Raw genomic sequence first — 25,128 nt, 5'->3', positions numbered from 1 at the left:
CGCTTATAAGTTAAACTATCTTTCCTCTTTCTTTTACTCGCCACTTCATATAGGAGAAGGAAAACCGGAAAACCTTTAGAAAATTCCAGCCTCCGTTTCGGTATCCTCCCCTTCGCCAAGCGATTTCCTCCGTCTCGCCTCGTGCAATCGGTACTAGAGCGAGATCCAATCTTTATCTTTTGGGATCTTTTTTGTTTATGCATTTTTTTCTTTTTGCTATTTGGATTATTAGTTTTGGTTAGATATATGTCGCTTGATTCCATGGGAAATTTAGTTCTGTCCGGTTGCTAATATAGATTTCTTTTATTTTTTGGGGGAAAAATTCACGAGTTTGAGATGCTGGAAAAAGTTTGCTAGGTTAGGTTTTGTTAGATATATGTTACTTGATTCCATGGGAAATTTAGTCCTTTCCGGTTGCTATTTTTTTTTTGGGGAAAAAAATCACGAGTTTCAGATGCTAGAAAAAGTTTGCTAGGTTCAATTCTTTACTTTTTGCTGAATTTTTCTGCGCGCCTTTTGAGTTTTCTGACTAAAATATCTATTTCTCGCCGTGTTTGCTGTTTTCCTATGTTTTGAATGGAGAAGAATGCAACGAATAAATGAAAAAAAGATGATTGAACATGTTTTTTTTAAAATTTGTTTGCTGCAGATATTTGGACGTGTGTGGTGATTTTAAGATTGTTCCAGATATTTGCTAATTTTTTTATAGCGAGTGGAACAACCTCGAAAAAGTTCAAGGGCAAATTGAATACTTCGGTTTCTTACCAGTTTGTTAAAAGTTGAGTAAAATTGACTCTGTTGGTGCCTGAGATCGATTTCGTTTTTGGCCACCAACTTGATCCGTCTATTAGGTTTCGTTGGGTTCTCTTGATAATCTGGCTGGTGAATCAAAGACTATACTAGTGATCTGTGATCTGATTCTTGGTAGGCAAGTTCCGGATTTTGGCTTTGGTTTGGTTGCGTTGTGAGGTTTGAGAAAAGGCAAACAGAGTAGGGGCATCGAATGTCTGCCTCTCTAGAGAAGTGGACCGATGGACTACAGTTCTCGTCCCTGTTCTGGCCTCCACCTCATGATGAACAGCAAAGGAAGGTAAACTATGAGAGTTCATGCATCAATATTTTATAATTCTGTCCTAAACTTTTCCTGCTTTGGTTGTACTTTAGATGAATAAAAAGATATTTTTTGTCCCAATGCCTTTCCGGGATGGCTAAACCTTGTTTTGTTGATTGACGTGCTTATGACATTTTTTGTCACACTGATCTCTCTTGTGCAGGTCAGCAAGCAATCCTGATTGACAAGAGCAATTGCTAGAACTAACCTTAGATCTTCATATTCTGTTTCTAGGTTGTTGATAACTTGATATTATGTAAATTGTCAAGTACTGCTTCTGTTCTTTCCACTTGATTGTCCTTGTTTCAAGGGAAATTACCTTATGGTAGGACCACATTGGTTCTTTGTTGTATAACTTGATTGACCATAGTAATGATCTGCTCGTTTGAATTTTACTCATGGCTTTCTTTTAAGCACAGAATCAAAATGTACTCTATGAACTGTAGTAAAAGTTTGTAGCCCTGAATAGCTTTTGCAATTGTAATTTATTCTTCGCATGAAATTTTATACTGTATAATGAATGAAACTTACTACAGCACAAATTTTATTTTGCAATGTTATTAATTAGATTGTTGCGATGGAACAATCATAACTAGTGATTCCGACCTTTGCTTGAATGTTAATTTGTAATTTATCTTTCATGTCTGTCTTGTTATGTTTTCTTTTTTCCTTCGGTACTAACCCACTTCTAACTTTCTCAAAGGAACAAGTTGCAGCCTATGTTGAATATTTTGCCCAGTTCACCTCTGAGGAATTTCCAGAAGATATAGGCCAGGTATGATAATTGTTCATTCTGGTCAAGGGTATTGTATCATATTTAACTCTAGAAAAAGGAAATTATATTTTACTTGCTCTGCTACTTGGATCTTCACATGTGCAGCTAATTGAAAGTCATTATCCTTCGAAAAATGAGCAACTTTTGAATGAAGTTTTGGGTATGGCAATCTATACTCCTTCCAATTCCATACTTTGTCCTCATTGTAAGCTATTTTCTAGATAAACCTAGACAGAAGAAGTTACTAACTGCTAATTTGTTGTATTCCAGCTACATTTGTTTTGCACCATCCCGAACATGGCCATGCTGTTATTCATCCTATTCTTTCACTTATAATTGATGGGACACTAGTGTACAACAGGAATGCTTCTCCATTTTTATCCTTCATCAATCTATTCAGCCATAACTCTGAGGTTTGGATTCTGAAATTATGAATTTTCGATGACAAATGTTATTGTTCAATGATTTTCTTCTGAATACTGAAGTAGAATACCAACTGTTACTTTTGCAGAAAGAATATTCAGAACAGTGGGCTTTAGCATGTGGAGAAATTTTGCGGGTTTTGACCCACTACAATAGGCCAATTCACAAGGTTGAGAACTGTAATTCACAAATTGAAAGGAGCAACAGTGGCAACCATGCAACTACAAGCAAGATAAGCAAGACAGAAGCCAATCTTACTCTACAACAGGAAGATAGGAAACAATTGCGTCCATTATCAGCTTGGATTACAGATATTTTGCTTGCTGCACCATTGGGAATTAGAAGTGATTATTTTAGATGGTAAGAAATATAGTATCCCTTTTAAAAATTTGTCTCCAATAATCAAAAAAATGTTTGGGAATCATAACTTGATTTCCTTCCTATGTTAGGAGAGGTTATGTTTTCATTCCTTGTAAGCCTTTGTTGGGTTTTCAATTTCATTTTCATTATTTCAAAGCCACTTTTTATGCATGTTCATCATTTCAATAATTCCTTTAAACTTCCATTCCATTATAATGAATATAAGTGCTTCAAAGTTGTAATGTGGAAAAGAAAACATCTAACTAGGAATGAATTTTTTTGTCATGAATGAAGGATCTCTTAAAATCTATAAAATGAAGGTATCCAGTGCAGTTCGAAAATAGTATTGAAGTCAGTGTTGAGCCCTTTTTGTCAATCATCTACCTTTTTTTTTCATTAATTAGTTCTCCAGCTGGTACTTTCTTTGTCGAAATTATTTTGCTATTCTTTGAAGCTATTCTTCATCTTTGCAACTAGGTGTGCTGGGATCATGGGGAAATATGCTGCAGGTGGTGACTTGAAGCCTCCGACAACAGGTATCTGATTGCTTACATCTTGTTCAATTGTATGCTTAAAGCTTTTCATCTTATAATCACTGAAGCACATCTTATTTATCATCTAATTTTTATGAGATGTAAAAGCCAAAAGGCAGGAAATACATTAATCTATGTGAAATTGAACAAAAAAAAAATGCAAGATTAGTTCTTCATTGTGCTCATACTTTGGTATTTTTCATGTATTCAATTTTTTACTTTCGGAAGATGTCTGATTGATCCTTGTGGTTGCCCCTGCTTTCAGAAGATGTCTTTCAAGTTTTATATGTTATTATATAATTTTTTTAATTTCATCCACAAGGTCAAATACCATTGTCTTTTACTCTTTCCATGTTGGAAAAATTGTTTTTTTTTGTATATACTTTACATATTGCATTGTTAACTTGTTATCTTCTTGAAAGACCTAACAAGTATTTATTACATAGCTTGTTCTCGTGGAGCTGGAAAGCATCCTCAACTTATGCCATCCACTCCTAGATGGGCGGTTGCCAATGGAGCTGGAGTTATACTGAGTGTTTGTGATGAGGAAGTAGCTCGTTATGAGACTGCAAATTTGACAGCTGCTGCTGTGCCTGCACTTTTGCTTCCTCCCCCTAAAAATGCCTTGGATGAGCATCTTGTTGCCACACTACCTGCTCTTGAACCTTATGCTCGGTTGTTTCATAGGTGGATGCCTACTTTGGCTAGATTTTACATATGCCATATGGTACACTATTTTGACTTCGTAATATTAATCAGGTACTATGCCATTGCTACACCTAGTGCGACTCAAAGGCTGCTGCTCGGACTTCTTGAAGCTCCACCATCATGGGCACCTGATGCACTTGATGCTGCAGTACAACTAGTTGAACTCCTGAGGGCAGCTGAGGAGTATGCATCTGGCGTGAGGGTACAATTTGATCAGATTAAATTATTATTATCATTAATATTTTTGCTATCACCTCCACATAGTCAACTTGTTAGATCCTATAGCCAATTGCTAAGTAACTATTGTGGCGCATTCAATTTGCTAAATCTACCTCATTATGTTTTCTGTCTTTCACTACAACTGTTGCAAAATACAAATGTTATTCTTTGGAAATGTGGACATCTTGCATATTGTGTGTTAGATTCAGTTTCATGCTTCCCAGAAGTAACGTGTTAAGATTTATGAAAAATAAACCAAGCCAAAATTGTAAAATAAGTGATTAATAATTGTCTATTCAAATACACTTCATATTCGAAGACATGATCATTGCACGAAGCCATTCTCTTACTGTTCTTAATTACCCAGTTAGTGATCAAAATAGAGTTTACTTCTTGCTTTATGTTATTAACATAATGAAACAGGATGAAATAGTTGATCTACATTAAGCCATATTTTCTGTCTGTATCAGGTAGGAAAGAAGTATGCTGAACAATTTTGCTGTATGCTACATCATGCTTAACTTTCAATTGTATACCTTCTAATGTTGCCATGCCAAAAAGAAACAACTACAATACAAAAAGAATGGATATTCAGGATCATAGCAACTTTTACATAAATCCCCTTCATGAAAATTGTTCATTCTCTTCTCCTGATGCAAAATTTGCTCTTTATAATGGTAATTGTATGGTTTGAGAAAGAAACAACAAAAAAATGGCATGTGAATTCACCATAGTCAATGATTAGCACGATTTTATTTTTATTATAGGAGAAATCTGTTAGAGGGACTAGGATTTCTTATTCACGACATCTACCTAGTTGAGCTGTATTACATAAAATGTTACTCTGGTGCATCCTTTAGATGCATGTTTTTATTGGGTTGCAAATCATTGAACCTTTTGATCGCTACCAAATCAACTCAGAGACTTTGATTGAATTTTCTTTGCCAAACATTTTCACATAATCATTTAATTAGGATAATTATATGGATTCTCTTTTAAGAGTGCAATTGCTGACTTTCTTGTAATTCTTCCGTAGCTTCCAAGAAACTGGATGCATTTGCACTTCCTACGTGCAATCGGCATAGCAATGTCTATGAAAGTTGGCATAGCTGCAGATGCAGCAGCTGCTTTGCTTTTCCGCATATTTTCTCAGCCTGCATTACTCTTTCCCCCACTGAGACATGCTGATGGAATCAAAGTCCAGAATGAACTTTTCGATGTCTATAAGAGCCAGGTAATTCAAAATATTTTCACTAGTGAAATCAGTGAAGGTTCACATGTTACAAGTCACTAGCTATCAATCCTTCTAGCAATTCAGTCCCATGAATGTCTGAATGGATTCTGAAGGCGATCCATCTGCCCAATTTATTCTTTTAGTTACTGTCGTTTTTTTAGGAAAGTGTAGTTATCCAACTTTGCTCTTTCTGTCATTTTTACACATTTCTTTGAATTTAAATTTAACTAGGTAGTGGATACTATTTCCGTGTCTACGATTGAGGCAACTGCTCAAGGAATTGCATCAATGTTATGCACACATGGCCCTGATGTTGAATGGCGAATCTGTACTATTTGGGAAGCTGCCTATGGCTTACTTCCACTGAGTTCCTCAGTTGTTGATTTACCTGAAATAGTAGTTGCAACCCCTTTGCAACCACCTCCTCTGTCATGGAATTTGTTTTTGCCATTAATCAATGTCTTAGAGTATCTTCCTCGAGGAAGTCCATCTGAAGCATGCCTTGTGAGAATCTTTGTGGCCACTGTGGAGGCAGTGCTCCAGAGAACCTTTCCGCAAGAAAATTCTGAGAAATCCAAAAAAGCAAGAGCTCATAGCAGTATCTGGTCTGCCACTAAGAACTTAGTTGTCGCTGAACTTCACACAATGATACATTCTCTCTTTCTGGAATCTTGTGCATCAATGGAACTTGCTTCACGCTTGTTATTTGTCATGCTAACTGTTTGTGTAAGTCATGACGCTTTGCCTAATGGGAGCAAAAGACCAACAGGCTATGGTAGAGATTTAGCAGATGAGATTGAGGAGCCACAAACACTAAATGGAAAAGCAGCTACAAGAAATAAGAATGGAAGAAAAAAGGGGCCAATTGCAACATTTGATTCTTATGTTCTAGCAGCTGTTTGTGCATTGGCTTATGAACTTCAGTTGTTTCCCTTGATTTCAAAAAATCATCCATGCTCTGAATCTCAAGATTCCACAAGAATGGCAAAAGTTGCTAAGACCAATAGAGCTTCACATGAGTTTGATAAGAGTATTGCCTCTGCTGTATGTCACACACGTCGAATACTTTATATTCTTGAAGCTCTTTTCTCTTTGAAGCCTTCATCTATTGGTACATCATGGAGCTACAGTTCGAATGAGATAATAGCTGCTGCTATGGTTGCTGCTCATGTTGCTGAATTATTTGGAAGGTCAAAGGCTTGCATGAATGCATTGTCTGTTCTGATGAGATGCAAGTGGGATGCAGAAATTTCTACCAGGGCATCCTCTCTTTATCAACTCATTGACATGCATGGTAAAATTGTTGCCTCTATTGTTCACAAGGCTGAGCCCCTTGAAGCACAATTGATATGGAAGGATGATAAAGCTTCTTCTAGTGGAAGGAAAAGCAGTAGAAATGATAATAAGCACAGTTCAAGCCCAGAATCTTGCACCAATGCGTTAGAAACTTTCTCCAGGCTTGAAGATGTAACTTCAAAAGATGATTCTGTGGTATGGTCATCACAAAAAAATATCACAGTCTTGGATGCTCCAGCTTTGGCAACTTTTCTTACACTGGATAGGAATGTTGGTAACAACTTGAGTGCACAAGCTTTTCTAAGGTCTGTGCTTGCAGAGAAACAGGAACTATGTTTCTCTGTTGTTTCGTTGTTGTGGCACAAATTAATTGCAGCTCCTGAAACAAAAATGGATGCAGAAAGTACATCTGCTCAGCAAGGTTGGAGGCAGGTAAGACATTTTGTCACCTGAATTTTTATTTTCAGTTACTCAAGGGCAAAAGGCATAGAATTTAATTTTTTTTTGCTAAATGGAAAAAGACAGATTTTAAAAATATTTAAGTTCAGACAGAGGTATATATATTCTTAGATTCATCTATTACATTCTGCTTGCAAAGGCATTTGACACAAATTTCCCTTTTAAATAGGTGGTTGATGCAATATGTGATGTTGTCTCAGCCTCACCGGTCAAAGCAGTAACAGCAATTGTTCTACAGGTTCATAACTCAGTCAATTAAGATACCGCAATACTTTCTTTTTCGAAAACGAAGTTACCAATAACTAAGCTGCATGGATATAGTGTAACTCCAGTACCAATTTTTAATCTGATGAGTTACCTGGTGCACAGGCTGAAAAGGATTTGCAGCCTTGGATTGCAAGAGATGATGAACGTGGACAGAGAATGTGGAGAATCAACCAGCGAATTACCAAATTGATTGTAGAACTTATGAGGAATCATGACAGACCCGAGGCATTGATGATTCTAGCAGGGGCCTCAGATATTCTGCTACGTGCCACAGATGGAATGCTGATTGACGGAGAAGCATGCACCTTACCACAATTGGAGGTAATGTTAGTTAACTACCTTGAAGAAGAGAATAAGTTTATCTATTTCTGTTACTGCACTATAAAATCTTTACAGTTTGATATCTGATAATCATATTGCAGTATTTTCATTTTTGTCTCGATCTAGTGTTTACAGATCAGATTACTTAACATACTTTTTTATTCTCGTATTTTGCGTTCCTTATCTACCTACGAGCAGCTCCTGGAAGTAACAGCAAGAGCAGTTGGACTTGTCATCCTACGAGGGGAGTCAGGCCTTACAGTTGCAGATGGCCTCGCAAATCTGTTGAAGGTAATCATCTCATGCCACCCTCAATTAGCATTTAGCCGTGCGATTCTGCAAATGCCTTTCTATTATATGTTATGACTAACCAAGCATGCGCATTCAGTCTCGCTTGCCGACCACAATCTGCTGCCTTTCACACCCAAGCGCCCTTGTACGAGCTCTAAGTACATCAGTTCTTCGGGATATCCTCCAAATCAGCAAAATCAATCCGAGCGATTGTATTCATGAAGACAGACAAGGTTTCTCTGACTCAACTTACCGGTGCTTGAATCTAGGAACTGTTAACTGGCTTGCGGACATCGAGAAATGCTTGAAATGGGAGGCTCATAGCAGGCTTGCAACTGGTTTGACTCTGGCTTTCCTTCACTCGGCTGCCAACGAATTAGGCTGCCCTATTTCGTGTTGAGGACATATTAGTCTCCATAATCGTTCAGTCTCTAACACAGATGCTAATGGATGAAACATTTATTTTATCATCCGAGTGGTTCTTTCCTCAGATTATTCGGTGTTACTTTGGTTCAGAGAGCAGCAATCTTTTTTGTTTCAGATAAGAAAACACTGTATGATTTGAGTCACTAGAGATTATTGCATTGTTTATATTGATGACTAAGAGTTATATGATTCTAGTCCGTGTTAATCGAAAGTGATCGTTATTCATCGAAAGTGATCGATAGAAAGTACACATGGACCATATGGCCTAACACGGTAAGTAATTTAAGTATCACTTTCACAGGTTTAATTGAGATGGTAAATAGATGACAGATTTATTCACTCATTTAAATATCACTTTCACGGATTTAATTGAGATGGTAAATAGATGACAGATTTATTCAATGAGTGAAAGGTCGAATTTTCGGATTGGTGAGACATACAACTCATCCCTCTCTTCTTTTTTATCTCTCAACGATCATGATTGATAATTCTAAAATTGAGTCATGGGAGCATCGAGGAAACGTAATCGTCTTTTGCCCAATAAATTATTCATGCATCGGATGCATTCTACTTGCGCTTGTTTGAAAAATTTATCCGTTCATTTACCTTAGTCGAAAAAAACCTAATAAGTGATCAATTTGGTTCATGCTCATACATCCTATTCGTATGTTGAACTAGGTAAGACTAAATCTTGGGCAATTGGTCTGGTATAAATTGATAAATGTTTGTTATGGGCGGTTTAAAAATCTAACATCTTATTATTATACATTGTATTTTGAGAAAAAATCTATATAAATATATTATAATTGAGATTAAATAATAAATATTTAGATGATAATTTGAAGTTTTTATACTACCAGGTGGCCCACACATCTTATTCATATGGTTATGGTATAGTGCTGTTGTTAAGAAACAACCCACCAATCATGAAAACACATAGCAATAGCGATGATGACCCACATGGTAAATTTATAGAATTGGGTAAAACACATCGACAACGACACGTTGAATTGATTGAATTTGGCGGGGCCGCCACGGAAAGTTCCCACTCTCCCAACGTGGGCCCGATTCCTAATCATCATCCGCTTCAGCTGTCAGTAACTGATCTGGACCGTCAATAGTGATCTCTTCCTGATCAGGATCCGTCCTTTTTCATCGATCATGAAGGGCACGATCCTTGATGCGACAGAATGGGTGAGACGCCGGTGCTAAGACGTCGGCTGTCTCCCGCTCCTGGCTTCTCTGTTCGCCTTCGCCCTAATCTCAAGCTCCCGACACCGAGGCCTCTGGATCGCCCAATTCCTTGGAGTTTGTTCCTAAGGATTTACAAGATCAACTTCCAGGTCTCGTCTCTTCCAATTCCACCCCTTTCTTTACTTCTTTGATGTAATTTCTTTCATGTAAAAAATCTCCTTTTTTTTTTGGCAGAACTGGAAGTATAAATTCACTCTGGAAAATGTGATTGTTTTTTTTGGGGATAGGAATAGATGTGAGTGATTAGACTGGAACTTCAATGGCACAACCTCTACTTTGATTTGAAGTTTTAAGATCTTTTCTTTTGTTCGCACAGCTGTATTTTTTTTTTTAGTGTTGAAAAAACGAATTTTTTTATTCCTCAGGATATTGTTCTTACTGTTAATCTAAGGAAGAATATTTTTGCAATTGGTAAGTTTATACATAGACATTAATCTGTTATAAATTTTCTATTTTCCACTTTCAGTGAATCTATGAAATCTTGCCATGCTCTATTAGCAATATTCACAAATTTCATATTCCCTGTGGCAATAGGCCACCCATTCAGCTTTTGTGACCATCTGGAATCATCGGAACACTGTCCATGTCAATTTAGTTCATGATACTATCTAATATCCATTATCAATTTTGCACTGTTGCAATTTTTTTTTGTGATTTCTGCAGCCTGAGGTGATAGTTTCTATGAGAAGCTACTCCATGACATCGAAAAGGGGCAGCTAAGATTTGAGTAAACTCGAAATACGATCAACTTGTTGATCTTGATGATAGAACGGGGTGCCTTATTTGGTCTCAGCGTATCTCACTATAGTAACAGAACCCATGAGAGTTTCACCTTCAAACCAATATCAGTTAGTAAAACACGAAACTAGTTATCAAATTCAACTGGCTTCCCCAAAAGAACAAGTCTCATGTGGATGTACTTCCTTCCCTTACTTCAACTGTGCATCCACAGTTGAAAATGCAACATCACCTCCTGATGCAGCCCTGCTACATGATTCTGAAACTTCCTCAGAATCTTCCTCAACCGATAGCGGCAAGGAATCTATTACAGATGATGTAGTCCTTGAGGCTGAAAAAGAGATATGTAACAAGAGCAATATGAAGAAACCACTTGCAGATTGTTTTATTCCTGCGATACTAGACAACACTGTCGATTTGTCGATAGAATCACCAAGCAGCACCGCGGGATTTGGCAAAACAAGGAAAGTACAGTGGACCGATGCATGTGGGAAGGAACTTTTCGAAATTAAGGAGTTCCAACTCAGGTATGATGCTATACCAGTTGATCTAATTAAGGTGAAAGATGATTCAAACATAATTCTTCAGTTGATTGTTTGCTCAATTGATCGATATTCCATTAAGTGAATAAAAGCTCCGCATCGACGTGCACATTTTTATGTTGAGCTAGAGCTTCCTTTTGCGATCACTTCTTCATTCTTCCAAGATTTCTCATTTTCTATATTGCAGCGAAGGTGATTTATCAGATGATGACTTCGGGCATGGCAGTGACAAATGCAACTGTGTTATACTGTAAATGTCAATATTCATTATGGACCAAAGGATCGGGACAAAAGGCAAATAATGATCATTTGCAAGCAGAAACTGTTGCTACTGTATTTGTGAATTATTTGTTCTGATTAAGGAGGGACAAACTCTAATGTATAATCGATTTGTTTTCTTAGATTGTCATTTGGTAATAAAAAAACTTCAACTTGAAGGTCTGAATGCAATCTGTTTTCTCCAACAACTATGAGATTCTTTTGTTGAGATAGTTAATGGAATGTGCAATAAAAAATCAAACATTTAAATCATATGATAATAGAATTCCTTATTTGAGATAGTTGAAAAAATTATAAAGTTTGTTCAACAATTTTAAAAGACTCTTTTCTATATGAATTTTGTTGGACTCATCCTCAGATTCTCTCACCCACCTTCCACCACCCAGAAAAGGGTCCACTGAGCATGCACCCTTTCTCAACTCCCTTGACTCAGTCAGTCAGTCTCTCCTTCAAATAGTCGCTCTGTACCCAGCAATTCAATGGCCTGGGGATTGAAGATGCCGGAAATCAAGTTCACTAAGCTCTTCATTAATGGCAGCTTCGTCGACGCCGTCTCAGGTAATAATAATAATAATAATAATAAACCATCGATTTTTTTTTTTTGTTATTAATACGGAATATTTAGAGATTCGTATGTGGTGTGGTGTGTTCATTGAATCCGTCAGGGAAGACATTTGCAACGACAGATCCGCGCTCAGGGGAGGTGATAACGATGGTGGCAGAGGGCGAAAAAGACGACGTGGATTTAGCAGTGAAGGCAGCAAGAGAAGCTTTTGACCATGGCCAATGGCCTCGCATGTCTGGATTTGTATGCCCACCGCTTTGCCTTCCTTCCATCATTTCTTCAAATCCATTTGATCAACTGACCAAATTTCCCTTGCCGTTAAAAAATATATATATATATATATATATATATGCAGCAAAGAGGACAGATTATGATCAAGTTCGCAGACTTGATCGACCAGCACATCGAGGAATTAGCCACACTCGACAGCTTAGAAGTGGGGAAGCTGTTCTCCCACAACAAGCTGGCTGACATCCCCTCGGCTACCCGGATGCTCCGGTACTTCGCCGGCGCCGCCGATAAGATCCACGGCGAAACACTAAAGATGGGCGGACCGTTCCATGGATACACGCTCAAGGAGCCCATTGGGGTGGTCGGGCATATAATACCTTGGAATTTCCCGACCGTCATGTTCTTCTTCAAGGTCTCCCCTGCTTTGGCTGCGGGCTGCGCCATGGTTGTCAAACCGGCAGAGCAGAGCTCGCTCTCTGCACTTTACTATGCTTTCTTGGCTAAGCAGGTTGATGATTGTTGCTTTATCCGTTTTGATCAAACAAAATGCTCATTTATTAAATTTTGCATATCCGCAGGCAGGCATTCCAGATGGCGTTCTAAATGTTGTGACCGGTTTTGGCCCAACTGCCGGAGCTGCCATTGCTTCTCACATGGACATCAACCAAGTAATTCTGCAACATAATAGCATGGTTATTGTGAGTGTACTAGGCTAATTCTCGTCTATTTCAGGTTAGTTTCACAGGATCCACTGAAGTAGGACGTTTGATCATGGAGGCAGCTGCGAGAAGCAACTTGAAGCCCGTATCACTCGAATTGGGTGGGAAATCACCATTAATCATCTTTGACGATGCAGATATCAACATGGCCGTTAAACTCGCTCAAAGGGCAGTGTTCTACAACAAGGCAAGCAAGCTCCTGTTTTCAATTCTCGTTCGTACTCTGCGTCATGTGAAGTGGTGGTGTTTCGATGAACCCAGGGAGAAGTGTGCGTGGCCGCATCGCGAATCTACGTACAAGAAGGAATTTACGACGACTTCATGAAGAAGGCGGTGGAGACTGTCGGAGACTGGATTGTCGGTGACCCTTTCGATCCACATGTTCATCAGGGGCCTCAAGTAGTACTACTCTTCGTTCATGTCCGCAATGTTTTTTCTTCTATTTCAAGTTGCGTTAATTAACTGGATGTGCTCCACTGTGATATGAAGGTGGACAAGGAGCAATTCGAGAAGGTCCTCAGATATATCGAGCATGGCAAAAGAGAAGGAGCTACCATTGTTGCCGGAGGCAAGCCCTGTGGTGAAAATGGTTACTACATTGAACCCACAATCTTTGTAGATGTCAAGGTAAAACTCTCTGTTTCTTCTTCTTCTGTCATGATCTAGTGTGCATTAGTTTACTATCAGGAAACAATGTCAACAGGAGGACATGGTGATAGCCAAGGAGGAAATATTTGGACCAGTCATGTCCCTCATGAAGTTCAAGTTAAGTCGCCATGCATGTTTAATTAATGAGAGATGAACTAGGAGTTCTTAATTATTATGTTTACGTGCTTTAATATGTGCTAGGACGATGGAGGAGGCGATCGAGAAAGCGAATAATACAAGATATGGATTGGCTGCGGGGGTTGTGACGAAGAACTTGGACATAGCAAACAGGATGGCGAGATCAATTCACGCGGGCAGCATCTGGATCAACTGCTACTTTGCATTTGACAGTGACTGTCCTTTCGGCGGCTTCAAAATGAGTGGATTTGGGAAGGATCTGGGGATGCATTCGATTGAAAAATATCTCCAAGTTAAATCTGTTGTCACGCGACTTCACGATTCTCCTTGGCTGTAGTCAAAGACTGAACATCGATTGGAGAAGTTAGAGATTGTGCTAGCTACATGTTTGATTCTGACGATCGATGTATCCGATCAGTTTAATTGCTGCCTGCCTGATCTATTATCAACCAAAATAAAGGCGTTCGACTTCAACATCCTGGAGTTTTGTCGGTGTAAATTATATGTTTTTTATTAGTGCTCGGTGGTTCGCGTTGTGTCCATACGAGAAATGATAAGCAGAGGGAATGCTAAGCAGGAATTACTCAAGAACCAGTTAGCGTATCTGATACGGTGTAGAAGATGGCCTCTCCTAAAAGTGGATCGGATCTGTCGGTTGACGTGGAAATCAAAGTTAAATGATCAAAATTATAATGTCAGGTGAACTATAAGACCACGGATTGTGGATAAGACAATGTTGGCTGAGAGGGCACTGAGAGTTTGTCAGACGTGAAGGATTGACCAGAAGAGCAATCATCCATTCCATTTGCAACCGCGGTTAAGAGTCAAATATCAAGTTATCCGGTCCAATGACTTTGCTGATCGAACCTTATGTCCAATCGAACGCAATACACTTCTTCGATAACAATATGACCGAGTGAAGAACAGATCGATAGCTCCATTTGGTAAGGGCGAACTTGTGATGTCCCGGTCGAGCGGCCCCCGGTCGGCCTACAACGGGACCCACATGCATATCTTACCATAATCTTTTGAAAGTTTGTGCCGCCGACAACAGAGAATGTCCAACAGACAAATAGTACTCTAAAAGTTTCTAACCTATCACATCACAGAGATTTCCGTGTTCGCTTCAGGAAAGGTGTTAGATATACTTTTCGATTTATCTTTTCTTATGAAACTTTGGAAAACGTGCATATGCTTTGGAATGTATGCACAGACGCTACAGTGACACTATAAAATGAGTGTCCATCTATAAGCGGAGGTATGCGATGCTTCATATTTGAACACGCCCATTGATATAGTCTTTCTACGGTTCTTCTTCTTCTCATATACGGATCACTGACTTGAGTGTCGAAGGGCTAATGTCGAAGGCCCCTTCCCCGGCCCGGTACTAACGCTCCTGGTTTTGCAGGACAACGCGGAGTCTTCTTCTAATCAACACCAGAGTCACGTTCCCAGATAGCCATTTTCTTAGCTTTCGAATATGATCATATTTGGTGTCGTCTGTGGAAACTTCGCTTGCATCCAAGACGTGAAGATAGAGGACACTATACGACTCACCACCGTGGCATTAATCTAAGAAGAGTTAGAGATACTAATAAATATATGAGCAGTAAAGATGGTGCAACAGCAACAGGAGATAGTAGCTCACTGCCGAGCGTTGAATGACCTAGCTGTATCGACCACGGGTCAGTGAGCCAACCAAAGAACTTGAGCAGAAGGCCCTATTGGCCGCAGGCCGAACCACCAGCCAACAGGCGCCTTCCAGTAATCACTGAGCGAGCTGATCCCGTACCACAGAGCGTTATTCCACACGCCCTCGGAGGAGCATGGCCAAGCCGAAAGGACATAATGATCATCTTCTGAGAACACGCTCATCCAGGATGGGCAGTAAGGAAAAGTCTTGACTCGACGACTCTCCTGAGTGAATCAACATGCAATTCTCCAAAGAAATTCTTGACGATCATTTGCCACCTCACTTCATGCCTTTAACGATCGGAGAGTATATAGGGTCGACTGATCCCGAGAACCATATACTCAAATCAATAACATAGCTACCCTCCACCAGTACACTGATGGAGGCAAGTGTCATGTGTTCTTCACCACGCTCTCCGGTTTGATGCAGAAATGGTTCAAACGATTGCCATTCGGCTCCATCTGCAACTTCAAGGATTTCTAAGTGACTTTTCTTTGGCACTTTGCTAGCAGTTATGGTGATGAGTTACATTTGATATTTGAATTATGATTCCATAAATACATGCGATATTTGAATTGTGATTCCATAAGTACATGAATCATCTTACGACATCATATAAGAGATACTGTGATTGTGATTCCATGAATACATGAATCAGTATAGAGTTTTATGCATCATAAAGTGTTTGAAGTTCAGTAACAAAATAACACATTCTAGTAACAAACTAATACATTCCAATAACACAGAGAATTTAGAAGTTCAAACTAACACATTCTAGTAATAAAATAACTGTTGGAGTGTATACTGAAAGCCTAAGCTTTTGTAAATCTTTATTTTGAATAAAGAATCATATTTGGTCAAATTGTCTACATTTAGTTGTAGTTGTTCAATTAATTTATATTGTAGATAACATAGTATGTGGTGCTACATACAGAAGATGATGTTATCAATATCTTATAAATTATAAACAGTAGCTCACGACCAAAATGGAAAGGAACAAACCATTGAAAGGTCATAGTGTAATTAGGAATTAGTTTATCTTGACTATATAATTACACTAGTACACTTAGAGTGTATTGAGTAGGACCATTTGAGGTTGTTTCTTTTATACTGACTTTATAAAGGAACAAATACCTCAGTTATTATGGAAGTGTGTGCTCTTAATCCTAATATAATAACAAGCACACATATTTGATATTTATTTCTTTAATTTATCAATGGGTGAGATTTAGTTCGATGAATCAATAAGCCCGATAAGTTGGGAAATGATATCACTTATAGTGTGTGTTGTTGATTATAGAAGGAAACTGTGTCCTAGAGATACTAGGTTGATAATGTCCCTAAGAAGAGCTCATAAGGATTGTCATGTTAAACCCTGCAGGTGGATTTAGTCCGACATGACGATAAGGTTGAGTGGTACTACTCTTGGACTAAGATATTAATTAAATGAGTTGTCAGTAACTCACTTAATTAGTGGACATTCGATATCTTAAACACAGGGAGACTAACATACTCATAATAAGAAGGAGCCCAAAAATGTAATTTGGGATTGGTACGGTAGTTCAATAATAGTTCTCTAGTGGAATGAATTATTATTGATAAAATTAAGTTGTGTGTTCGGGGCGAATACAGGATGCTTAATTTTATCGGGAGACCAAAACCAATTCCTCCTCTCGGTCCCTATCGTAGTCTCTTATTTATAGAGTACTATACCCACCTATACCCACCTTCTATACCCACCTAAAGGGGGCCGGCCAAGCTAGCTTGGAATCAAGCTAGGGCCGGCCTAAGCATGGTTTAGGGTGGTCGGCCCTAGCTTGAACCCAAGCTAGAGGGGCCAACCATAATAAAATTAAAAAGAATTTTAATTTTAATTTTTTATTATGTGGAAGATATAATTTATTAAAGAGAATTAAAATAAAAATATCTCTCTTAAAATGATCTACAAAAGATTAAAGAAAGAGATTAGATCTCTTTCCTTATTTGTAGATTGGAAAGATATTTTATTTTCTCTTTAAAAATTATTCACATGTTGAAAATTAAAATTATAGAAATTTCTTTTTATAAACCATGAAGGGATTTTTGAAGAGAAATTTTATTTTTAAAATTTCCGGAAACAAATTAGGAAGTTTTAATTTGTTGATTGAAACTTGTCTAATTTTTTCTCTCTATGATGTGGCCGACCATTATAAGTTTAATTGGGAAATTTTATTTTATTTTTCTCAATTAATTCATGTCAAGGAAAATTAAGGAAATTTTATTGTAATTAAATTTTCTAATTTGCCAAAGACAAGGAATATAAAAGAAGGGGTGGGGGTGCCTTCAAAGGGTACAACCTCTATTATTTTTTCTCTCTCTCTTATTCCTTGGTGTGGCCCGCCAACCTCTCTTCCCCTCTTCTTCTTTGTGGTGGCCGAACCTTTTCTCTTGGCTTGGAGCTCTTGTGGTGGCCGGATACTACTTGGAGAAGAAGAAGAAGAAGGAGAGAAAGTTTGCATCCCTTGGAGCTTGGTTGGTGTTTTTTTTCTTCTTCCTTGGTGAAGCTTTCTTGTTTTGGCCGAACCTAGCTAGGAGGAGAAGAAGGTGTTTGGTGGTTTCTCATCTTGGAAGATCGTTGCCCACACAACGTCCGAGGTTAGAAGAGGAATACGGTAGAAGATCAAGAGGTCTTTCTAAAAGATATAACTAGTAATTTTTCTTTCCGCATCATACTAGTTATTTTAGAAAATAATACCAAATACAAGAGGCTTACGATTCTAGTATTTCGAATATGTTTTTCGATGTTGTGTTCTTTTAATTTATTTTTCCTTATGATTTGATTGTTCCTTTCGGTTAACCTAAAGTTATTTTAGGAAATTAAATATTAGCTTTCTATAAAAGGTTTTGTCTAGTCGGTGGTGGTTGCTCCCATATCCAAGAAGGTCATGTGCCTCGCCACGTCAGTACTAGGAACCAATTATGGAAATTAATATTTAATGGAATTAATAACTTAAGGTGATTTGGATCGAACGTGTTAAGTTCCGCAGGAGATCCAAGTCTAAACCTAAAAGAACAAATAGATTAAGTTTTGGATCAAACGTGTTAAGTTCCGCAGGCGATCCAAAATTTAATTTAAATGAACACATGGTAGCTAGGAAAAGGTTCAGACCTTTGTACAAAATTTTTGTACAGTGGAACCTCTAGGTTTTCCGAGTAGCAACCAACAATTGGTATTAGAACTAGGGTTTTGCCTCTGTGTATTTGGTATTAGTTTAATTATGCACATGTCATACATAATTTAGGCAGGTTAATAGTAGGATGTGCTAACTTTGTGGATGCAGGATCCAACTATTATGGCTTATAGTTTTCTTTATGTGTGTGATTGGACCCTTGGACATGTCAAGGGCAATTATATGTGTGTGTATGATTGTATTATAAAATACAGCAGGAGCTGTATTTAGTTTTTAATTAGGATTTTATTTTTTGATCTAGTTACATGTACATTCCTTTTATGGAATATAGGATCGATGGATGTAAATTTTTATTTTATGTTCGATCTAGTTCACATGTACATTCCTTCGAGGAATATAGGATCGAAAAATATAAAATTCTATTTATGTCGCGGATAGAATCTTGCAAGGTGTGGAACCTTTTGAGGACCAGAGGCACAGCGGAACAAGGAGCAAGATGGATGTGACAATTAGACCCGGTGGCGGTGGCCAAAGATGGCAGCAGCTAGGGTTGGCAACACACGGAGGACAACAATAGATAAAAGCCATAATAGTTGAAAAATAGTTTTTCATTTATTGCTTTTATATTGTGTTGTGTGTGCATATTAGTATACAAGTCCAGTAGGCTAGCATAGTTAAAATTCCTCATTCATAAATAACTAAGTGGGAGAGGAATTTTAAATAAATTCCACGGTCTCCATTACTGGTTTGTAAGTGATGCAAACAAGCTTGCGCGTTGGCTCTGAGTGCCTTCCTCCATATTGGATGAGCTTGTTTGTGGATCACTAGAACAAACTTCCATTTAGGATGACTATAGGAAATTAATTAAGAGCGTGTGATCTTCCCCATCGGAAGGGGCACAATCTTATTAATGGACTTAATGTCAAGTAATGGTATACACTTAGGCACATCTAATAGTATCCTCCCCATCGGAGTCACTGCTATTATTTGTGTGACCAAAGAATACCAACTATTAATTTTATTTGTCAAAAAGTTAGGTTGACAAGATAATAAAATTAATGGGTTTAAACCCTCCTTTTACAAATGCTGATTTTGTATACGTCCACACTATCGTGGCATACAATATTCACAGTGTTTTGAGGTGTTGGTTAATTTAAAATAGTATTGTTTGAGGAATCAATATTATTCTAAATTTAGAGTTCTGACCAAAAGTTATTTGTGATTCTTAGGATGACTTTCAACACACTGTCCATCATACTTCAACAGAATAGACTTACCGGACCTAATTACATAGATTGGAAAAGGAACCTGGACATTGTTCTTACTGCTGAAAAATTTGTACTGACTGAGCCTTGCCCTGAAGCACCTACTGGTGAATCTACCCAAGAGGAGATTGAATATCATAGGAAATGGGTAAAAGCAGATGAGATGGCGCGGTGTTACATTTTGGCTTCAATATCAAATGTATTGCAACATCAGCATCAAGATCTACCAACAGCTTATGATATTATGAACAATCTCAAGGAACTCTTTGGTCATCAGGATAGGGCTTCTAGACAAGAAGCCATGAGAAAGATAATGACAGCCACCATGCAAGAGGGTACTCCTGTGAGGGATCATATCCTAAAGATGATGGCTTATCTGAACGAGATACAGATCCTTGGAGGAGAAATTGATGGGGAAACCCAGATCGATATGATCCTCCAAACACTACCTAGAAGTTTTGAGCAATTCCGCCTGAATTACAATATGAACAAAAGGGTATATTCATTGGCGGAACTACTGACAGAACTTCAGGCAGCGGAAGGATTGTTTCGTCACAACTCTCATATTCACTATGTTGAAAATGGTTCTACTTCTAAGCCGAAAGGAAAGAAGAAGAAGAAACAAGTTGGTTCAGCAAAGAAAGTGAATAAAACTCAGAGTACAGGATTTAAAGCTGGTGCAAGCAGTCAGGGCATTGGAAGGCGGACTGTCCTCGTAGGAATCAGAACAACAAAGGTATATCTCATGCTCTAGTTGTTGAAACATGTTTAGCGGTGTTATCTACCAGCACCTGGTGTGTAGATACGGGAGCCACTGATCATGTCTGCAATTCCCTGCAAGGGTTCCAGGAAACCCGACGACTAACTGAAGGAGAGATTACCGTCAACATGGGCAATGCTACTAAGGTGGCGGCTATTGCAGTGGGAGACGTCTACTTATCTTTTAGTAGTAATAGAAATTTGGTTTTAAAAAATTGTCTTTATGTACCCAGTTTTAGAAAGAATTTAATTTCAGTTTCTAAACTGTTTTTATATGGATATTCAGTTTCTTTCAGTAACGATGTAGTTATTAAGAGAAATAAAGTGATTATTTGTTCTGGTACATTAGTTGGTAATTTGTATACTTTAAATCCAATTTCTTCCACAAAGCAAAACATGGAAATTTATAACTCATCTTCTAACTCTAATAAGAGAAAAGAACCTTCGGAAATGAACCAAGCATATCTTTGACATCTAAGGCTTGGTCATATTAACTTAGTAGGATTCAGAGGCTTATAGCCGATGGACTTTTGGGTTCATTAGAGTTGGAAAATTTTCCAACTTGTGAATCCTGCTTGGAAGGTAAAATGACCAAGAGGCCGTTCAAGGCCAAGGGGTATAAAGCCAAAGAAGTGTTAGAGTTGGTTCACTCTGATTTGTGTGGTCCTATGTCTGTCCAGGCAAGAGAAGGTTTTGAATATTTTGTCTCTTTCATAGACGATTATTCAAGATATGGATACATTTACCTAATGCGCCGCAAGCCTGAGTGCTTTGATAAGTTCAAAGAGTACAAGGCTGATGTGGAAAAACGACTAGGTAAAAGTATCAAGACACTACGGTCTGATTGTGGTGGCGAATACCTCTTAGGAGAGTTTATGAATTACTTATCAAAAGCTGAGATTCAATCCCAACTGTCCGCACCTGGTACACCCCAACAGAATGGTGTGGCAGAACGAAGGAATAGGACTCTTATGGAGATGGTTAGATCGATGATGAGTTATTCAGAATTACCAAATTCGTTTTGGGGATACGCTCTGGAAACGACAGTGTACATTCTGAACTTAGTACATTCTAAATCAGTTTCTTCTACTCCCACCTTCTATACCCACCTAAAGGGGGCCGACCAAGCTAGCTTGGAATCAAGCTAGGGCCGGCCTAAGCATGGTTTAGGGTGGCCGACCCTAGCTTGAACCCAAGCTAGAGGGGCCGACCATAATAAAATTAAAAAGAATTTTAATTTTAATTTTTTATTATGTGGAAGATATAATTTATTAAAGAGAATTAAAATAAAAATATCTCTCTTAAAAGGATCTACAAAAGATTAAAGAAAGAGATTAGATCTCTTTCCTTATTTGTAGATTGGAAAGATATTTTATTTTCTCTTTAAAAATTATTCACATGTTGAAAATTAAAATTATAGAAATTTCTTTTTATAAACCATGAAGGGATTTTTGAAGAGAAATTTTATTTTTAAAATTTCCGGAAACAAATTAGGAAGTTTTAATTTGTTGATTGAAACTTGTCTAATATTTTCTCTCTATGATGTGGCCGGCCATTATAAGTTTAATTGGGAAATTTTATTTTATTTTTCTCAATTAATTCATGTCAAGGAAAATTAAGGAAATTTTATTGTAATTAAATTTCCTAATTTGCCAAAGACAAGGAATATAAAAGAAGGGGTGGGGTGCCTTCAAAGGGTACAACCTCTATTATTTTCTCTCTCTCTTATTCCTTGGTGTGGCCGGCCAACCTCTCTTCCCCTCTTCTTCTTTGTGGTGGCCGAACCTTTTCTCTTGGTTTGGAGCTCTTGTGGTGGCCGGATACTACTTGGAGAAGAAGAAGAAGAAGGAGAGAAAGTTTGCATCCCTTGGAGCTTGGTTGGTGTTTTTTTTCTTCTTCCTTGGTGAAGCTTTCTTGTTTTGGCCGAACCTAGCTAGGAGGAGAAGAAGGTGTTTGGTGGTTTCTCATCTTGGAAGATCGTTGCCCACACAACGTCCGAGGTTAGAAGAGGAATACGGTAGAAGATCAAGAGGTCTTTCTAAAAGATATAACTAGTAATTTTTCTTTCCGCATCATACTAGTTATTTTAGGAAATAATACCAAATACAAGAGGCTTACGATTCTAGTATTTCGAATATGTTTTTCGATGTTGTGTTCTTTTGATTTATTTTTCCTTGTGATTTGATTGTTCCTTTCGGTTAACCTAAAGTTATTTTAGGAAATTAAATATTAGCTTTCTATAAAAGGTTTTGTCTAGTCGGTGGTAGTTGCTCCCATATCCAAGAAGGCCATGTGCCTCGCCACGTCAGTACTGGGAACCAATTATGGAAATTAATATTTAATGGAATTAATAACTTAAGGTGATTTGGATCGAACGTGTTAAGTTCCGCAGGAGATCCAAGTCTAAACCTAAAAGAACAAATAGATTAAGTTTTGGATCAAACGTGTTAAGTTCCGCAGGCGATCCAAAATTTAATTTAAAAGAACACATGCTAGCTAGGAAAAGGTTCAGACCTTTGTACAAAATTTTTGTACAGTGGAACCTCTAGGTTTTCCGAGTAGCAACCAACAATAACACCTTCCAGTAACACACAGAATTTAAAAGTTCAAATTAACATATTCCAATAACACATTCCGATAACAAAATAACACATTCCAGTAACACATATACATCAGTCTATGATTTCCCTAATTGCATCAACAAATTGCATAGTTACTATGAAGTTGAACAACTCTATTACTCAAAACATAATTGCATTACAATATTCTATAATTTTTGTGACAGCATTTTAACTCTTAATCAAACTGAGAATAGTTTTTACTTTGGTGGTTTGCGAGTAAACATTTAATCATGGATAATCATTAATTTCAAAAACCATCCTTTCACTTTTGCCTTCCTGAAACACTTCATCTCGATTTATAAGCTACATTCCTGTTGAGAACATGAACTAAACTACATTTGGTTCGAGCTTAAGAGAACCAATGATGATTGACAATGGTATATGAATAACATCATTAGGAACCAACAGTTCTTTATCCTACTTGAACAATCTTCGACTCCTTGTAAGAACATAATCATCACTTAGATTTTTTTTTAAAAAAACTAGAAATACAGTAAATGAAAAATCTACAATTAAACTTGGAAATTTATCAATTTGTTCAATGTTTGATGACTCATCTTGCTTTCTATCAACTGTAGAACCTTGTAGATAATTGTATTTATTTTCAATGTTAACAAATAACAAAAGTAAAATCAATTATCACCAAAACATAACACCAAAGTAGCAAATTGCACAAAATATACAAGCCAAACCTTTTTCTAAGACTTTGTCTTCGCCCTTTTCTCAATTTGCTCAATTTTAGATTGTTTTCTTTTTGTCTGTCCATCCACGAGACCTTACTTGCAGTGGATTGTGAAATTTTTTACTCTTATTTCTTGATTCCTCATGTATTATGTTGCTATCTTGATCACCATCCAATAAATCACCAATATTGATATTCATAAATCTTTTTTTGGCTTCTTTCAATATCCCAATTAAAACAAAATACCTCCATCATTTTTTGACTTAAGTTGTCCCACTTCCTATAATAATGGTTGAAGATTATTATATCTTCATCTTTCCTCTACATAATGAAAAAAATCATCATGAATATTGGTGATTCCTTGATATCCACGCTTAATGTCTTTGTGTCATCATTCTAAAATATAAGTTTCTAGAACTATATATAGTGACATTCCTTTTCACCAAAACAGACATCAAATGTCTATACACAATTCCAAAAAACTCAAAGAGGCGACACAAATACTTCATCTGACATTGTAGCTCACTATATTGTATCCAAAAGGAAACATCTTTTGGAGTTGCTCATTCTTTTCCATATACAGTCTCCATCACCTCAAAAAAGAGTATTGACCTTTCTTGCTTCACAAATGAAGTGTTACAAAACATCAAACTTCACAATTCATCTTGAAACAACATGATATCTTGTTAATGTAAACATTTTGAAATTGCTTTTCAATTGAATCTCCACTAATGATTGGAATGATTGAATTGAAAGACGAAAAATCAGAATTATCTTCCTTTTCAATCTTGCTTTTCAAAGTATTGTCATATTATTCAACAAGCTGCTTCAAAGTTATTTTCAAATGAATATAATCATCAAGAAATGCATTCATACTCTTACTTCTTTAACTTGTCGACATCTCTACCTAAAATTTATCTTTCACATACATAGACATCCACTTATGACAAATTTCATATAAAGATTTCAACCAATCATTTTTCTCCAAGTTAAATTCTTCAATCAATTTTTTCCAGTTACTATCACGTCTCTTTATATGTCAAAGAATTATAAATAATATTCTTCAAGTTTCTCTTTATCAACTTATAGTTGACATGACTACTAAACTTGGCTGGAAGTTTTTGTTGGAGGATCGGTGGCCGGCTTGAAAGGGGGTTGGATAGACGGCACCCCCAAAACTCGCTTCCTACGTATTCGTTAGTGCGCAAGCGGAAATACAAATACTAATACAATGAATACGAAAGCTAAAGACAAAGAAAAGAACTAGCAAACCAATACACGTCAATGTTGTTGGTGCAACATCCCTCAGGTCAAGGTTGACCTGGTTGACCAAGCTGAGTCTTGGTTTGGGTTTAGATGTTTGACAATAAGATATTGATTGAAGAAGAGTCAAGTAGGTCA

The 25,128-nt window shown here is 37.5% G+C and overlaps 3 protein-coding genes across 6 annotated transcripts; all 3 read left to right on the top strand.

Moving 5' to 3' along the window:
• The first annotated feature begins 1 nt into the window (after window position 1).
• Window positions 2-8,588, top strand: LOC122005033 (protein GIGANTEA-like). Of its 2 annotated transcripts, none has more exons than XM_042559939.1 (15): window positions 2-150; window positions 929-1,090; window positions 1,815-1,886; window positions 1,992-2,046; window positions 2,157-2,299; window positions 2,398-2,669; window positions 3,147-3,205; window positions 3,649-3,889; window positions 3,962-4,112; window positions 5,166-5,363; window positions 5,595-7,091; window positions 7,288-7,356; window positions 7,488-7,706; window positions 7,905-7,997; window positions 8,095-8,588. In XM_042559939.1, exons 2-15 carry the CDS (start codon window positions 1,004-1,006, stop codon window positions 8,395-8,397), a joined length of 3,459 nt encoding a protein of 1,152 aa, XP_042415873.1. In that variant the 5' UTR covers window positions 2-150; window positions 929-1,003; the 3' UTR covers window positions 8,398-8,588. The 2 variants fall into 2 exon arrangements, with proteins under 2 accessions (XP_042415873.1, XP_042415872.1); XM_042559938.1 differs by having other exon boundaries at window positions 3-150; window positions 650-1,090.
• Window positions 8,589-9,599: 1,011 nt separating this feature from the next.
• On the top strand, window positions 9,600-11,407 carry LOC122005036. 2 transcript variants are annotated; one of them, XM_042559943.1, is made up of 4 exons: window positions 9,600-9,766; window positions 9,852-9,912; window positions 10,341-10,942; window positions 11,145-11,407. In XM_042559943.1, the coding sequence occupies exons 3-4, from the start codon at window positions 10,497-10,499 to the stop codon at window positions 11,209-11,211; spliced, it is 513 nt and encodes a 170-aa protein (XP_042415877.1). In that variant the 5' UTR covers window positions 9,600-9,766; window positions 9,852-9,912; window positions 10,341-10,496; the 3' UTR covers window positions 11,212-11,407. The 2 variants fall into 2 exon arrangements, with proteins under 2 accessions (XP_042415877.1, XP_042415876.1); XM_042559942.1 differs by lacking the exon at window positions 9,852-9,912.
• Window positions 11,408-11,642: 235 nt separating this feature from the next.
• Window positions 11,643-14,013, top strand: LOC122005034 (aldehyde dehydrogenase family 2 member C4-like). 2 transcript variants are annotated; one of them, XM_042559941.1, is made up of 9 exons: window positions 11,643-11,794; window positions 11,902-12,044; window positions 12,157-12,540; window positions 12,611-12,700; window positions 12,765-12,938; window positions 13,013-13,150; window positions 13,241-13,378; window positions 13,455-13,516; window positions 13,601-14,013. In XM_042559941.1, the coding sequence occupies exons 1-9, from the start codon at window positions 11,716-11,718 to the stop codon at window positions 13,872-13,874; spliced, it is 1,482 nt and encodes a 493-aa protein (XP_042415875.1). In that variant the 5' UTR covers window positions 11,643-11,715; the 3' UTR covers window positions 13,875-14,013. The 2 variants fall into 2 exon arrangements, with proteins under 2 accessions (XP_042415875.1, XP_042415874.1); XM_042559940.1 differs by having other exon boundaries at window positions 13,013-13,153.
• Window positions 14,014-25,128: the final 11,115 nt, after the last annotated feature.

The sequence above is a fragment of the Zingiber officinale genome, chromosome 7B, assembly GCF_018446385.1.
Source record: "Zingiber officinale cultivar Zhangliang chromosome 7B, Zo_v1.1, whole genome shotgun sequence".
NCBI lineage: Eukaryota > Viridiplantae > Streptophyta > Magnoliopsida > Zingiberales > Zingiberaceae > Zingiber > Zingiber officinale.
The sequence above is the reverse complement of the archived record's forward strand: the minus strand, read 5'-3'. Positions and strand labels throughout refer to the sequence as shown.

Bases quoted from the DNA above. Each gene is read 5' to 3' on its own strand.
- LOC122005034 (XM_042559940.1), top strand. From the start codon at position 11,716: ATGGCCTGGGGATTGAAGATGCCGGAAATCAAGTTCACTAAGCTCTTC. The intron at 12,701-12,764 runs GTAATTCTGCAA...CGTCTATTTCAG, and splicing joins CTCACATGGACATCAACCAA to GTTAGTTTCACAGGATCCAC. The intron at 13,517-13,600 runs GTTAAGTCGCCA...AATATGTGCTAG, and splicing joins ATGTCCCTCATGAAGTTCAA to GACGATGGAGGAGGCGATCG.
- LOC122005036 (XM_042559942.1), top strand. From the start codon at position 10,497: ATGAGAGTTTCACCTTCAAACCAATATCAGTTAGTAAAACACGAAACT. The intron at 10,943-11,144 runs GTATGATGCTAT...TCTATATTGCAG, and splicing joins ATTAAGGAGTTCCAACTCAG to CGAAGGTGATTTATCAGATG.
- LOC122005033 (XM_042559939.1), top strand. From the start codon at position 1,004: ATGTCTGCCTCTCTAGAGAAGTGGACCGATGGACTACAGTTCTCGTCC. The intron at 4,113-5,165 runs GTACAATTTGAT...ATTCTTCCGTAG, and splicing joins AGTATGCATCTGGCGTGAGG to CTTCCAAGAAACTGGATGCA. The intron at 7,707-7,904 runs GTAATGTTAGTT...ACCTACGAGCAG, and splicing joins GCACCTTACCACAATTGGAG to CTCCTGGAAGTAACAGCAAG.